This window comes from Vicugna pacos, chromosome 12, assembly GCF_048564905.1.
Source record: "Vicugna pacos chromosome 12, VicPac4, whole genome shotgun sequence".
In the NCBI taxonomy this organism is placed as follows: domain Eukaryota; kingdom Metazoa; phylum Chordata; class Mammalia; order Artiodactyla; family Camelidae; genus Vicugna; species Vicugna pacos.
The window spans coordinates 17,988,157-18,004,754 of NC_132998.1; the positions used below are offsets into that span (position 1 = coordinate 17,988,157).

The following is a 16,598-nucleotide window of genomic DNA, read 5'->3' on the forward strand; positions in this document are numbered from 1 at the left end:
ACAGCTTTATAAGTTTTGATATATGGTATTTTGAGTCTTCGTATCTTTTTCAAAACCGTTTTTGCCATTTTGCTCTTTACCCTTCTTAATTTTAGAATCAGCTTGCCAATTTCCATGAAAAAAACAAATTAAGACAAAAAACCCTGTAATCACACTGAATTCACCCCTAAATCTGAAGAGAACTGATATACTGTCTCTTCCCAGTCAGTGATGTTGTATGTTGCTCCTTTTATTCAGGACTTTAAAACTTTCTTTAGAAATGACTTATAACTTCAACCAAATAGGGGTCACACACTTCTGTTAAATTTATTCCTATTACTCCTTACAGTTTTGGGGTTACAGTGTTTTTAAATTACGTTTTCTAATTTATGTTGCTGGTAGATGATTTTATCACACTAAACTTTGATCATTTCCTAATAGTTCTAATAGTCTATAGATAGATAGATAGATAGATAGATAATTATATCATCTATAAATAGGTCTGTTTCTTTCATCCTAACCCTTACACCTTTATTCTTCTTATCTTGCTAAGGGGCTGAGACCCCCCACTACCATGATGAGTAGAAGCAGAAGCAGTGACAGCAGGTATTATTGCTTTGTTCTGATTTTAAGACGAATGCTTCTAACTTTATCATTCAGATAGCAAATGTCTGCTTATCAGGTAAAGTAAATTCTCTTCCATTCCTAGCTGACTGAAAGTTTTTATAACTACTGAGTGTTAAATTTCACCAAAGCATTTTGAAAAATTTTCCACATCTATCATCTCTGTTGCTTCTTTTGAGAGAGGCAGTCTGCCAAGAGTTCTGAACGCCCCTCCACATCCCTGCCATATGTGCCAAATTAAAAGACCATCCACTGATACTCAACAGTTTTCGTAACTGGTCACGCAGATAGTTCAACAGGTCAAGATGACCACAGCATAACTACCGTGTGACTGCTTGCTCCCCATTAAATAACTGGCTTGCTTCCTATTTGCAACAAAAGGTACCCAGCTTTTAACTCTCGCTTTCTCAGCTGCAGTGCATCCCACTGTGTGCACAGCCACCACCCCTGCCCATCACATCACCCTGTGGACTTGGGAACAGGGAACCGACGCTACTGTGCTGACTGCGGTGCTAAGTAATACTGCCTTGCTCCTATCCACTGAATCTTGTTGCCCATTTTTGGCACCTGAGGAGTTGTGGCAGTTGGCTCCTTGCCATTCTCTGTGAGTTTGGGGTTTTTCTCTGAGAGTTCACAAGAGATCTTTCAAAGGCTCCTTTTACAATTTCCAACACTACCAGAGTGTAGTCGTTTAAATAAACAAATATCAAACTAGTTAAACCTATCTTTTTTTCTAACTATTCTACCAAATGCCTCTATAAGTAACCAAAGTTAATAATGACTGAGATCCTTCCAAGGTGTGTCTTCCCAACAGAACTTAACTGATCAAAATAAAGCAACTGAGAGATACTTTGTAGTAGGAGACAATTTATAATGACTCAAATATTTTCAGAAGAATAGTTCTGGAAAAAAATGCCTACTTTGTAATTAAGCAAATATATTATAATCCATACTACACATTAAGATTAATAATTAATTTGAAAAAACTAATAGTTCAATACTTAATATATATTTTTATTATCAATTACAAAATGCCAATAGACACAGAACACTAGTTACTAGTGCCACTAATGTTATATTACATAGTCACAAAAGTGTGCCTTGAGATTAGATTTCTACCGCAGACATCTCAGTGAGTTATGTTATTATTTTTATCTTTTTACCTGTATTCAGGCTGTCGGCTTGCAGAATGATCATCTCTTGTCCACCTATAGCCAGATTCATCCTGTAACATAAAAACTTTACTCAGATATTCATTTACATAATTTTGGTCAAATAGGATATATGTATATATCTAACAGCACCATTAGAAACTAGTCTCTAAAACCAAAATAATATGAAGGCAAGAACAGCTTTCTAAATTTCTCTAAGATTCAAAGGCACAAAAAAGAATAAAAGATATTGCAAGTCATCTGTTTCAACAACTAATTAAGTAGACTCAGAACCTGTGGTACCATTTATCACTATTAAAATGCTTAAAGTATTCCTTTGGTAGGCCCAAACAGCCTCATTGCCAAAGACACATACCAACCCTCACAACCTAGAAAGTCTGTTCAAGAACAAAGGTTCAACTTAAATTTAGTCAAGTACACATTTCTCAACCTTTCATTTCATTCTTCCTTTATCAAATTTGCACATCAATTTTCAGATTCAAGTCCAATGAGGAACTTGTTATTTTACCACGTTCCTTGTTTAAGTTTTCTTTTCTCATCTTACCTCCCATTAAAAACTGCAATTGGAAACAGTAAGAAATCAGTGCTTACTGATAAGCTTTATCACAGCAAGATGTGGCACTGTTTAAAATTAATCAAAGAAAGCACACTTTGTCCTCTAAAACAGACAAATTTGAAAAGGTGCATAAAAAGGAACCACGTAATAATTCACACTCAATTACTTTACAATTACACATAGGACAATGTACAGTTGGCCCTCCATATCCACGGGTTCTGCATCGATGAATTCAACCAACCACAGATCAAAAATATTTGCGGTGGGGGGATTCCAGAAAGTTCCAAAAAGCAAAACTTGAATTTGCCGCATGCCAGCAACTATTTACATGGCACTATGTTGTATTAGGTATTGTAAATAATCTAGAGCTGAATTAAATCATAAAGAAGATGTGCATAAGTTATGTGCAAATGCTATGCTATTTTACATAAGGGACTTGAGCATCCCTGATTTTGGTATCCTGGAGGGTCCTGGAACCACTCCCCTGCTGATACTGAGGGACAACTGTAACACTGCACTACCTACAATCAGAAGCACTGATACAGCCAAAATAAATACTATCTTCATCTTCCTCTTTAGCATCACATACCCTATTCTTACAGACGTAAAATGTATTCATCATTTTCCTTACCAACATTAAATATAAACAAACAAAACAAGAGAAAAAAACGCAATAGCTGTAATAACATTGGATCAAGAAAGTAGTCTGCTTTATATTAACTGAATTCTACATAAGAATTAGTGTCATGAGAGTCCTCAGGATCTCAAGTGGGCTTGTTTTATTTGAAAAAATTTTGAAGAGAAAAATGTATAAAATATGAACAACCACAGTTTGTAAAAATTATTATCAAGGTACTATTAATGTTGCAAAGTTTTAGAAGAAAATCATGTTCATAAGGCTTCAAATACAAATTGGTCCAATGAATACAAAATTCCCTGTCTACACTCAATGGCCACAGGGTTCTTCACATGAGTGATAACTGTTTATGCAAAGGTCAAATTGTTTCTCCTTGAGACTACCTGGAAGAATGGCTCCAATGGCAAAATCCAGTATTTCTAGAATAAAGATAATGTATGTTTACTTTTCAATACTGAACCCCTCTTCCTAAAGGAACAGCATGACATTTAAAGTTGAACAACAACAACAAAAAATCAATTCTACGAGAACTAAGGAAGCTATAACATCCCAAACTTAAAAACAAACACAGTGAAACACTGAGTAGTCTCATTTCCACTTTAGAACTGTCAAGGGTCACTATGATGAGGCAGTAAGAAAACTGGACTCCCAGACATAGCTCATCCTGGGTCAATCACCTTAGCTCCATTTCTTCAAGTGTAAAGTATGGAAACTAATTCCAGTGGCCAGTGGGAGGTCAAAGTTTATCATAAACAACGTCTGACGGTGTACTGTTAATTACAATAATGTTTAGTAGAGAAAGGGAAAAAAAGAATTCAACGTAGGAAAACGGTCTAGCAGAGGAATGATGTAAACATGCAAGCTGGGTCAAAGGAAGTGCATCAAGCAATAGTTTAACCAAGTTCAGTTAACACATTACTGCAACATTAAACATATACTTCTAGATTACTAAAGATGATTAAGAAGGAAAACATAATAGTAACAGTAATAATAGCCAATATTTAAACAAGTGCATGCTATAGGTCAGGCAATGCTCTGAGTGCTTTCTAATCTGAGTTAGGAAGTAGACTTTAGTAATGACTACAACAAAAATGAGACTGAGTCTCAACAACCTTAACCCAACCTCATCCATAGCATTTCATCACGATGAAAATAAAGTAATTTTAAGTGGGCACATCCAGTTACAGATGGTAACTTAACACTTAATAGAATACAAGAGCAATATATAAAGTTATCTTCATCTGATTCTACAAATCCTTGCCAGTTTAGGGGATAAAAAAGCAGGCTAGTTGAAGTTAATGTCATTTAGATAGAGCTATCCAGAGGGCTTACCCACTTTATCCAGCATCCCAAGATTCTTGACTACCAGTTCCCATTTGACAGCTCCAGCAGGCAATTCAACAGAGCATCAAGCAGGAAGTGTTTATTCAACTACCTTCATGGCCAGTCACATAAATTCCAAAAATTACATACTTTTTTAAACTTACAAAAAATAACAATTAGTACATGGGGGAAATTTACATACTCCTCTGTGAGGTTGACCACTTCTTCGATCATGAGAAAAACTGCGGCCCTCGTCATATTCTCGGTAATCAACATGACTGTAATATCTATTGTAGCTTCCTTCACCAGGTCTGTCTAGCAGTGGTGGTTTCTTTGGCACAATATTAACTACTCTATGGTAGCCATCCTAAAACAGACAAAAAGAAATATATAAAAATCACTAATTTCTCTAATTGGTTTTTGGAAAGGTTTTTAAAAAGCACAGGAGTTCTTAGCTTTAATCAAATAAAGTAAATGTATAAACAAATAAAAAATGCATTAATGAAATAACATGAATATAACTAATAGTAAGGTCTTCACACGAATTAAAGGAAATAAAACTGTTCAATGAAGAAAGCCAGGTGTTTAAAGTAACATGCAGCAATGCGAAAAACCAATCATAAGTAAAACAAAAAATACAATATTACTGTTTTAATAAAAAATAAACTATAGAAAGTGAGTGTTACAGTAGCTCTAATACCTAATTGTCTAGGAATTTTAGAAATAAAACCATTTAAGATAGCACAGATCTTTGGTCTACTGTATTTGAAGTAAACTGTTTTGAAGAAATACAAGATTTTTACACATAATCAACAGCCAACAGGGAGGTAATACTGAGCCAGAAAGATCAAGAGGAAAACACTTTGCAACTTCTCCAGCAGCACTACAGAGAGGACAGCCTTGGGAGTCTGAAAGCAAAATAAAACTCAATACAAAATTTGAACTCATTTTCAAAGCAGTATGTTAACGGTTAATGTTTTAAAGTTTTAGCAGTTGAATCGATTTTTAGTGGGAGTTGGGAAATTGGACAGAGGCAGAAGAACACCTGTCTTTGACTAGAAGCTGCTGTGAAATAACTAAATAAAAATGATTGTCAACAAGACAAACTGGAGAGTTACAGAACACGTATCAGTAAACAATCTGGTCTTGAGTATTCACGCTATGTCTATCAATATCAGATGAGGTATATGTGAAGGAAACTGACAAGCTATCCAAGCATAAGATATGATCAATATGAATCAACTTATTTGCTAGAATGAAAACCCAAAATATAATGCCCAACTGTGGGCTTTCTCCGGCAAAGACCTACCACGGAAGAACAAAATTACTCAAGGCAAATAGAATGTCAAGAGAGGTGAGAAGGAGTTGGGGACCAACTCCCCGAGCCCCTTCGAAACTCTCGTATTTATTGAAAATAGTCAAACAAAGGATGAAGGTAAAATACGTCATAGGAACGTGCAAGGGGCATGGTGTATGCGCAGGGATGCAGGTCAGCAGTTCTGTGAAAAACAGAAACGTTAGTCTTAATCTATATATTTAGGGGAAAGGTTATAATGTTTCAGGAACTGGGAGTATACAATCGATGATGGAAACCAGACAGGCACAAAGACCCTATAAACTAGATAAGCGAAGCGTGCCCTGCTGTTTTCAGCAAGGGCAAAGGGTAATGGTTCTCCAAGAAGCAGAAGCAGCCCTACAGCTAACCACCTACACCTAAGATAAGCAAGGCATGTCTTGCCATTTTCAGCAAGACAAAGAGCAGCAGTTTTCTGCAGAGCAGCCCTACGGCTTATTAACCCAAGAATGTGCTCCCACATAACCCCCTTTTTTATTTAAATCTTTATCAGGAATTCTTGATTGGAGAAGGGCGATCATCAGTTGATTTTGTTGCCTGGAGGTAGAAGGGACCAAGTAAATCACTTTGCAAACTATGAAGAAAACACACAGAATTAACAAACAAAATGCTCCAATAATCCAGATGTGAAGGTTGACACCATGGAACCAATTAACAGGATTTAGCTATTTAAGGTCATATAAATCTTGTTCAACATGTGTTTTGAGTTTCCATTTGTATATGTAACAACTGTTGGTGTGGCTAAACAGAGAGGGCATCAATACGAGACTGAAGATTGGAGGAGTAAGCTCCTTGTATATTTTTTTAATGGTATTCTAAGAAAACTGATTTGTTATAAAGTAATGGAGTTACACATTATATCATGTTGCCAATCACACTGTAGTAACTGTCTACCGACTAAGGTTTGTTGTCTATCACCGAGCCATTTAAGGGCAGCTTCTATAGCTTGAAACTGTTGCATAACGCCATTATCTATTTGGGTTTGAGTAATCAAAGCATGAGTCACATTAGTCATAACATGACTGACAACGTGGGCAGTATGGACAGACTGGGTAAGAGAAACAGTCACTACAGAGGCAACAGCAGTAACGGTGACTGCAGAGATGATACACGCTACAAGCCATCCAAGGAAACATTCCCATCTCCACTGAGAGACAGCTTGCGTTAGTTTAATAAAGCCGCTGATCCCTTCCCAGGGACGTGTGAAACTGACTGGCCATCAAACATGCGGCTGTCTCTTCAGGACAATCACATGTGAGATACTCAAATGTGTAGTATCAGTTGTGCTAAAACAGGAGGTATACCCGGCAGGGGTATGAACTTGAAGGAAGTAAAATCCATTTTAAAGAGTAATATTGATTTTTGGGGAAGACATAAGAAAAAGATAAGTATGTGGAGTACAAGCAAGAATACGATCAGAAATATGAGGTTGACTTTATATAGACCGTTTTTGAGTGTCTACTTCCCATGAGATACGTTACGAGGCAAAAAGGGCAGAGCCACACACCGTAGATTAACGTGCCAGGGGCTACATACATGAGACTGGAAATTTTTAGAATAGGGCCAGAAAGGCCTCCATCAGTCCAGGAAATGCTAGAATGACTGGTTTCATTAAAATACAGTGGACGATGTTTGGATGATAAATAACCTTGTGGACCCCAATCAAAAAGGGAATAATTAGCAAAAAGAGATTTCATGGAAGCTTGACAAGAGCAACATGAGTTCCAGGAAACAGTTTGACTTTCTGGGGTCCAGGTTTCTGTCATATGACAGCATTCCAACAGTGGAGGGTAATTTTATCAGAGGGACTTTCAGCATCAATGGCTGCAGTAAATATGAAAGTCACATTAGCCTTATGAAATCTGTCCTTAGGAGTGTAACGTAAGTAAGCACGAGGCTTGATAGTAAGACAATTGAAGTGTGGGTATGTTAGCAAAACAGACTGGCAGAAAAGGGGAGACAAAGGAGATGGATTTGTCTAAATTGAGCCAGTCTTGTTGATCTATTGGGGGCCCCTGAGGTGGGAGCAAGGTTCCTCCAGCCCATCAGGTGTCATTACTGCTGGGAGGAGGACCGACATCCCACCAGGAGATGGGTCTGAAAAGAGGGGGATTTATAATATGAGCCCAGTATAGGTGAGCTTGTGTGATAGGGAGGAAGAGAAGCAAAAGTCGAGAAACTACAGCCGGATATGCTAAAAACCTGTTTTCTGGATTGGGGGGGAATCCAACACGTTACATTACTTTATTGGCCTGTTGATCTAGTTTCTTAAATTGTCCCCAGGTCACGCCTGGTGCCTTAAGGGTGTTTGGGCAGGTCTCCGGCTGGGGTGTTGTAGGGGGAGGCTGGCTATCTGAGGGACAGGACTGTTTGCCTGGAGGTTGAGGTTCATTCCAGTCTGCAGTAAAGTTTGATATGATGGGCAGGTAGCCAAACTGGTCCCGTGGTAAAAGAACACAAGCATATCCTCGTCCCCGGGTGATTAATTCAAAAGGCCCTTCCCATGAATAATTTTTCTGTGTAACATTTTTTACTAGAAATTCTGCTCTTACAGAGGGTGTAGCTGTTTTAGCAAAATGGCGATCTGCTGCTGTGAGGCCTTGAGAATCAGTTTAAAAAATTCAAAGCGTATACTGCTCTGTGTAACAAATCTGCAAAGGTCACACTGGGTGTATTCCCCCATTTTGTTTTTTAATCATGGATTTTAATGTGGAATGGGTACATCTTATAATGGCTTGTCCAGTGGGATTATAAGGATTCCCCATAACATGTTGTACTTCCCAGTTTTGACAAGAGTGTAAATTTAGCAGAGGTATAGCTGGGTCCATTGTCAGTTTTTGTTGTGGCTTGCCCATGTGTGCAAAGGCGTGAAGAAGGTGACTAATAACGTGTTGTTTTTTGTCAGTGTGTATGGAAGCAGAGATATATTTAGAAAAGGTATCCAAAGAAATGTGGACATATTTCTGTCGACCAAAAGAAGGATGAGTCACATCTGTTTTGTCATATTTGACTGGGCTCTAAACCCCGGGGATTGACTCCCCAAGATTTTTGTCCTCCAGCCAATAATTGGCAATCAGGACAAGTTGAAATAATTTGTTTTGCTTGAGGAACTGTTAAGTGAAATTGTTTAACCAAAGAGTTATAGTTTCGATGAAAGAATGTATGTGATTGTTGTGTTGTTTTGAAAGCCAAGCTGTAACCAACAAAGTGATCTGTCACAGCACTGCCGGCTGTCAAGGGGCCAGGCAGGTTGGTATGAGACCTTACGTGTGTGACAAAAAGGGGATGTTTACATGTATCTATTAGAGATTGTAAAGTAAGAAAGAGAGAGAGAAGAGGAGTCTGTTAATTCCTTAAATGATGTTTGCTCTACATTTTGTATGACATAAACCACGTATTGTGAATCAGCAATCAAATTAATAGGCTATTTAGAAAAATGTTGCAATGTCATCATGGCAGCTTTAAGTTTTGTTTTTTGTGTGAAGAGTTGCCCTGCAGAAACCAATCTATGCCACTGTTTATCAAACCAAGCCACAGCAGACTTGGTTTTTTCCAGAGCCGTCAATAAAGACAGTGATGCATTGTGAACAGGAGTGGTCACAACCTTGTGAGGTAAAATGACACTGAAAAGAGCTAGCTGTTGTAACAACTTATCAGAGGATAGAGAATAAACAAACTGTCCTGTAAAGTCAGCTATGGCAGACTGGAAATCAAGAGACTGAGTAATTAACTGTTGGAAACCTTTTAAGGATATTCCTGGATAAATGATGTCCGGGTTATAGCCAGTCAATTGTTGACAATGTTATTGGTCCTTATATAACAAATCAGTAAGCTGTTGAGTATAGGAGATGAGTGTCTTCTTAAAGGAATGGGAAAGAAATATCCATTCTATATATTGAAGTTCATTAATAAGTTGTCCTAATAATCCTGTCGGGGTTCAAAAGGTGGGGAATAAGAACAAATAAATCAGGTGGCCTAATTGTCTCCTATGTAATTGCCTGTCTTTTAATAAGCGTTATTTCCTCTTTAGCTTCTAGAGTTAATTTTTAGGGGGAGTCCAAGGCTGAATCTCCCTTAAGAAAGTTGAATAAATTAGAGAGTTGTCCTAATGCCTAAAATGGGTTGAATCCAATTTATGGCTCCCCCAAACTTGTGAAAATCATTTAAGGTATGAAGGTGAGTAGTATCTAAGACTACTGGTTGAGATCGATTAGTTTGATTAAAAACGATATAGCCTAGATAATTTTATGGTTTTTGAAGCTGAAGTTTTTTAGGTGCTATTTGGAGTCCGTGTTTGGAAAGGGAATCCGTCATAAACTGATAGGTGGTTAAAGTTGGGATTGTGTAGGAGCTGTAAGTAAAATGTCATTCATATAATGATAAATCAGGCAAGAAAGAAAGGCAGAGCCAGTAGGTAGCAGGGCCTGATGAACAAAATATTGGTAAACAGTGGGGCTATGAATCATTTCTTGAGGCGGAACTCGCCACTGATAGCAAGACGAAGGAGACTGACTGTTAGGTGAAGGTAAAGAAAAAGCAAAACGCTCTTGGTCGTGTTTTGTCAAGGGGATGGTAAAAAAGCAATCTTTAAGATCAACAACCACAATGGGCCAATCTGCAGGAATAATAGCAGGGTTAGGGAGTGCTGGCTACAGGGCTCCCATGGGCTGAATTATAGCATTTATAGCCCTGAGGTCATGTAGCAACCGCCATTTGCCCAACTTTTTTGGGACAGTAAAGATTGGAGTATTCCAAGGACTAGTAGATGGCTCAATGTGTCCAGCCTCTAACTGTTGTGGGACGAAAAGCTTAGCTTGAATAAGTTCCTCCCCTTCAAGGGGCCACTGTTTGATCCAAATAGGAGTGGAAGATTTCCAAACTAACGGAAGGAGAGGTATGTTAACAATGGCCCCTACACAAAAGACTGAATTGTGACTTTCCATTGTTGTAAGAGGTCTCAGCCCCATAGAGAGACTGGAATAGGGGGAATGAATGGCTGAATATGTTCAACCTGTCCCTCTGGACCAATACACTTTAGAGATTCTTCACTTTGCATAGGCAAGTGAGTGCCTCCCACTCCTGTTACAGCCATATGACTAGCCATCTTCTCCCACTGTTCAGGTCGCTCATGTAGGGTTATTACAGAAACATCTGCTCCTGTGTCTGTAAGGCCATGACATAATTTGCCTTTTATGGAAACAGCCAATAAAGGCTTTTGTGAATTTATAATTTGTGTCCAGTAGAGGGCAGCATCGTGCTGTTTTAAAGAATTTTGGTCAATATTAGCCTTAGAATAACTTCTTGAGTTACAGGTAGGATTAGTATTAATTGCGCTATTTGGGTTCCAGATGGAATCACAGATAATTCTGATATGCCCTTACCAACACATAAATTTTTCTGTTATGATCAAAATCAAGAATTTCTGGGAGTACGATTCCCTTTGTTGCGGAATCAAATTTTCCTACAATTAGCCCACAAAAATTACATGGTGGGGACCCCGAAACACCTGTGGGAGCCATGTATATACAATCCTGTTTTTAATGCCTCAATGATGTCTTTAGTAAAGGAGCTCTGTAACCCATTTTTTGTTTTGTTACGTTTAAGGTTTTTAAAAACTTGAAAAAGGGGAGTATCATGTCTGGGGGCTGCCCTTGTGTAGTGATGACAGGGAAAGCATGTAGCTCTCCAGGGGCTAGACCGTTTGTCAAACACTGTTGTATAATAGAGGGTTTTTCTGGGTCCACATATTTTTGAGCCTTTTCGTCGGTGGCAGTGGAAAGGAAGGCTCGCCTTCTGTAAAAGGCAGGGCCGGAGGGGGCGGAGGAGGCAGGGGAACGGCATCATCGGCTTGGTCCCTCAAGTTGTTTTGTGAGGATGCCACACACAAAGGGCATAATGCAGTTTGGACTAAGCTCCAGGTAACTAGAACAGATGTAGCCACCTTTTCTCCCCATTTGTGCCTTTTTTTTTTCCCAAGTTTTTTCCTACTTGCTCCCATAATTCTAACCTACGGTTCCCTGATCAGGAAACCATGGACAAAAATCACATACAAATTGTAGCTTAACTAGCTGTTCCTACGGAACGGAGCATTGGGCCGCTTTTAAGAGTTGTTGTAATGTCCTGAGGTAAAGAGGTTTTGTTTTTTAGTTATTTGCTGGCCCATCTTAAAACAGAAAGCAAGAAAAGAAAGCTCTCACTGAAGGCTAGACACGTTGGCAGCTACTCCAGGCGGTTGCTGCTGTCCCTTACCGGGATAAAGTTTTCGGCCGAAAATTCTTTCTGCTCCCTGAAGACTGTCGGTTCTGCTGCTGAAGACAATCACATCGGGGTCACCACTTGTGGGCTTTGTCCGGCAAAGACCCACCGCGGAAGACCGAATTACTCAAGACAAATAGAATGTCAAGAGAGATGAGAGGGAGCCAGGGACCAACTCCCCCAGCCCCTCAGAAACTCTTGTATTTATGGCGAACAGTCAAACAAAGGATGAAGGTAAAATACGTCACAGGGATGTGCAAGGGGCACGGTGTACGTGCAGGGATGCGGGGCAGCAGTTTCGTGAAATACAGAAACATTAGTCTTAGTCTGTATGTTTAGGGAGAAGTTTACAGTGTTTAGGGAGTATACAATCAATAATGAAAACCAGACAGGCACAAGGACTGTTTTCAGCAAAGGTAATGGTTCTCCAAGAAGCAGAAGCAGCCCTACAGCTAACCACCTACACCTACGATAAGCAAGGCATGTCTTGCCATTTTCAGCAAGACAAAGAGCAGCCCTACAGCTTATTAACCCAAGAATGTGCTCCCACACCAACATTCAGAGCTGGTTATTTTACCATTGTAGCCTCAGTTTCATGATCTGTAAAATGAGATTAACAATAATACCTACCTCTTGGAGTTGTTAGGACCAAATAAAAACCAAATTGTAAAGCATTTAGCACAGCAGCACACACTAAGTACTCAAAAAAAGTTTGTTATTTTAATTACCATTTTTCCAAGTCTAAGTGAAACGCTAAATTCCTCAAAGTGTCTATTTCCTTAAATTACTTCTTAGCATTAATAACAATAATTATTCAGTTAAAAAATTACAGTATCCAATTCAAATTTCACAATGGGCAGGAAATTTGTCAGTGTTCTGGGAAAAAATAAAATCAGTAGTTCATATCCATTTGATAGTTAAAATGAGGTACCTGATTTTTTTCCATGGGACACAAGGTGGTTTCCTTCTTTAGTATGTTAGATATTAAACTATAATATATATTCCATATGTCTACATAAAATATAGTACACAAATGAATTTGACTACTTCTTCTAAATGCTATATTTCACAGAGATTTCAATTATCTAAACAAATACTAAGTTTCTTCAAAATATTCGGCATTAAGCCACAATTAGCAACCTTACAATTTATAGCATTTTCTAATTCAGAATTTGTTATACCTAAAATTGGAATCACTGATTTGTCCGATTCCAAGAAACCAAAAATTCCATTCGACAATATCCTTATTTGTATGCACATGCTTATTTGAAGGGATGGTGAGGTGAGTATATATACACACACCTAAACGCTTCTATGAAGAGGCAGCTTATTTTTTTTCCCTTTTCTAAGTCCCTGGTTTTTTAAATTATTTAAAAAAATTTTTTTTATTTTTCTAATTGAAGTACAGTCAATTACAATGTGTCAATTCCTGGTGTCCAGCACAAGGTCCCAGTCATGCATATACAGACAGAATAGACAGCTTATTACTTTACCAAGCAGCCTGTTCCTTTGTTCAACTCCCCCAATTATTAGAAAGTTACTTAAGGTTTTTAAAATGTATATGGTGAAACTTTCAAAGTAAAACTCGAAAACAGTATCTAATAAATTATTTCTACCAAAGAATAATAAATGCAAATAATCATTCCAAAGTTGTTAATCAACAAAAGAAAAAACCTCTTAATGACAGCTCTTGTACCTAGCAATGAAGATGAAATTGGCATTTCCTTTATGTTTTGAGAAGTGTTTAAATATAAGCACATTATATCATTTCTGCTCTGTAGGCATCAAATCTTAAAGAAAACTCCCCAGTCCTATAAAAAGATTTAAGGAAATGAAGATGACTGTAGGAGTCTGTGACAAAGCAAGACTATATTTTCAGAGAGAGTTCAAAGCTTATCCAGATATACCACTGAAGGATTTCTTATTCTTTCTGAAATCCTTGCCTCTCCTCACGGACTTTATTGGAATTTCTCTTTCAAAAGTTAACATTATTAAGAAAGTTCAAACAGTATTTTATATCACTTGCAGTGCCAGATCTGAATAGAAATATCACCACTTTGAAATTCTTGTACAAATCTGACATCAAGCTATAAACATGTAACTTTCCTTTCTAAATGCTAACAGAAATACATAAGGCTTCAGATACTGATATGTTTGGAAACTCCTTTTTAGAAATATCTTGGAAAACAATGGTACCATTACATATAAATCAGAAATAAAACTTATGACTTATAAAGAGTATCCTGGAAGATAAAAACAGGATCACTTTCAATTAATTACAAAATGAACTCAATGGAATTTAAACATTTATTTAAAATGCAGATAGGGCAGGGTACACCTCAGTGGTAGAGCTCATGCTTGGCATGCACAAGGTGCTGGGTTCAATCCCCAGTACCTCCATTAAAAAAAAAAAAAGTTAATATAAATAAATAAACCTCCTCTCCAAAACAAACAAAAAGAAAATAAAGCAAATAAGTAGATATTTAAAAATATAAAATAAAATGCAAATGGATCTATCAGATTTGCTCCTCCAAAGTCAGTATTAATGGTATGACCACTCAGACCAAAAAATATATATACATATGTAGCTCATTAAAAAAAGATAAATGTAAAAGCCTTTCTATTTAATCATTTATGTCCTCTGGCAGTATGTAGAAAGCAAAAACAAACTTAAATACTTTTTTGAAAAACTGTCGTTCTGTGATTTTTACATTTCCATGTTTGTCATTATCCTAGAGGAAAGACAATTCCTACCACCAGGCCCCTTGTGTTTCTAAAATAAGGACTACTCAGTTTGCTTGCACTAAAAAAATAAAATCTGATCAGATTAAGATACATGTCAAATTCGTTTTGCAATTCTGAAATCTGAAATGGCGACAGTTTTATTACAAAATAAGCAAGTATATCTTAATTTGCTTTAAGTTCCAATTTAATATAATTACCTATTACAAGACATGCTTTCATTTTAGTAAGTAAAAGCATTAAGTCTGATGTTTTGTTTGATTTAATATGTAAATGTATATCAAATCTTCCACACTAATGTTTAGTCTTATTAACTGGATACAAATTATGAGGATTACATTTCTTTTCCCTTGTCATTAAAATATACTTTGCACTAATTTTAACACCAAAACACCTTATTTAAAATAAAAATTTTAATATATAAGTATCCCTCCCTCTTAAGCATCCTTATCTTTTAGACACATACTGAAATATCTTCATTTGAAATATGATATCTTGAATTTATTTCAAAAGGATCTGGGAGGGAGGAAAGTGGTGAAGGCATAGACAAACAAGAGTGGCCACCAGCTGCTAACCGCCACTTGAATAAGTTGTCTACAGAGAGACCATTATGTCATTTTGTCTACTTTTACACACTTAATTTTCACCCTTATAAAATGTCAAAAACAACTAGAACACATTAACCTACCAATAAAGTAACTAAGTATGATGGTACATGTAAATATTCAATGCCTTTACTTCCTGACACAAGCAACTTAGTATCAAGCTCTTGGGCAAACAAACCTTGTTGGTCTTACTCACGGCTCTGTTCCCAGCACCTGGAACAGTACTTGGCACATAGCAAGCACCACATACAGAATACATATTCCACTGCGATATTTCAATTTTGTATTACTGTTGGCATCACACGCTTTTTACTAGAAAATTACCACTCCTGACTAAAAAGTTCTGGTGGATGCTGGCTTTCAAAAGCTTGGGTTTCCTCACTCTGATCCCTCATGTTTTGTGACATGCAACTGTATTGTAGCACTCACTGGTTTAATTCACTCACTGAATTTTCAGTGAAATATTGGTATTTCTGGGTCATTTCAATGGCTTCTGGGAATAATGAGTCAAATATCTGAAATTGGAACTGCCCCTGAAAATTAGGATATGTTGTTATAGAATGTAGCCAAGAACTGATCATATCTCTCTGGAAATGGTGACAATAAAAAGTTAAGTTCATGCAATTCTGTCAGCAAAAAGAACTGAACACCTCCGAGGGCAGCTCTACACAAAGGAACATTTACACAGTCAAAACTCAGTAAACGAACACTTAAGATTTTGTATTTCATGTACATAGTTTCCACATTTAAAATAAACCATATATTAAAAAAAAGCACTGCATTTTAGCCAATGATACGCATGTTTAGGTAGGTGATGAAAAGCATCCTGCTGTCCTGTTTACTTTAAAATGCATCCCCCAAATTTGATGGCTTAAGCGGATGGATAAAGACAGATGGATAAAGACATGATAAAGCAAAACAATAATAAAATGTGAGGCATAAAAAGAATTATGCATGTGAACACTTTAAATAAAATCGTTTCATGAAAAAAGAGTGGGAACAAAAGGAAATATTCCCACATTAATAACTTAAAATAATATTTGGACAATGTATCTAATTCAATTGCTAAATTAAGCAGACTTGAATATTTCAGGTTGGATAAGAGAATTTGGGGTACATTTAAATTTGAGAATACATGAAACAGACATATTGCCCATATGTATTCCCAATAAGACCTTAGAAATTAACAAAATTATGTTCTGAATTCACTAAAAAACTTATTTCTGATTGGCTAGACTCTCCAGGAGACAGAAATAACTAATGACAAGAATTGTACAAACACTCAACTAGTTTCTTAGGAAATAAATACTGTAATGTAACTACTTAATCATAAAACCTAATTATGTAACTC

The 16,598-nt window shown here is 37.1% G+C and overlaps 1 protein-coding gene across 9 annotated transcripts in view; it reads right to left on the bottom strand.

Annotated features, from left to right (window-relative positions):
- The window catches only part of PPHLN1 (periphilin 1), a 119,915-nt gene that overhangs the window by 85,657 nt on the left and 17,660 nt on the right, over positions 1-16,598 (bottom strand). For 5 of the 9 annotated variants that reach the window (XM_006202869.4, XM_006202868.4, XM_015238040.3 and 2 more), the window contains exons 3-4: positions 4,494-4,658; positions 1,767-1,828 (exon numbers count right to left, since the gene is read on the bottom strand). In XM_006202869.4, coding sequence (XP_006202931.1) covers positions 1,767-1,828; positions 4,494-4,658 — 227 coding nt within the window. The remainder of the gene's footprint in view (positions 1-1,766; positions 1,829-4,493; positions 4,659-16,598) is intronic. The other 4 variants (XM_006202872.4, XM_015238042.3, XM_072972976.1 and 1 more) reach the window with 1 other exon arrangement.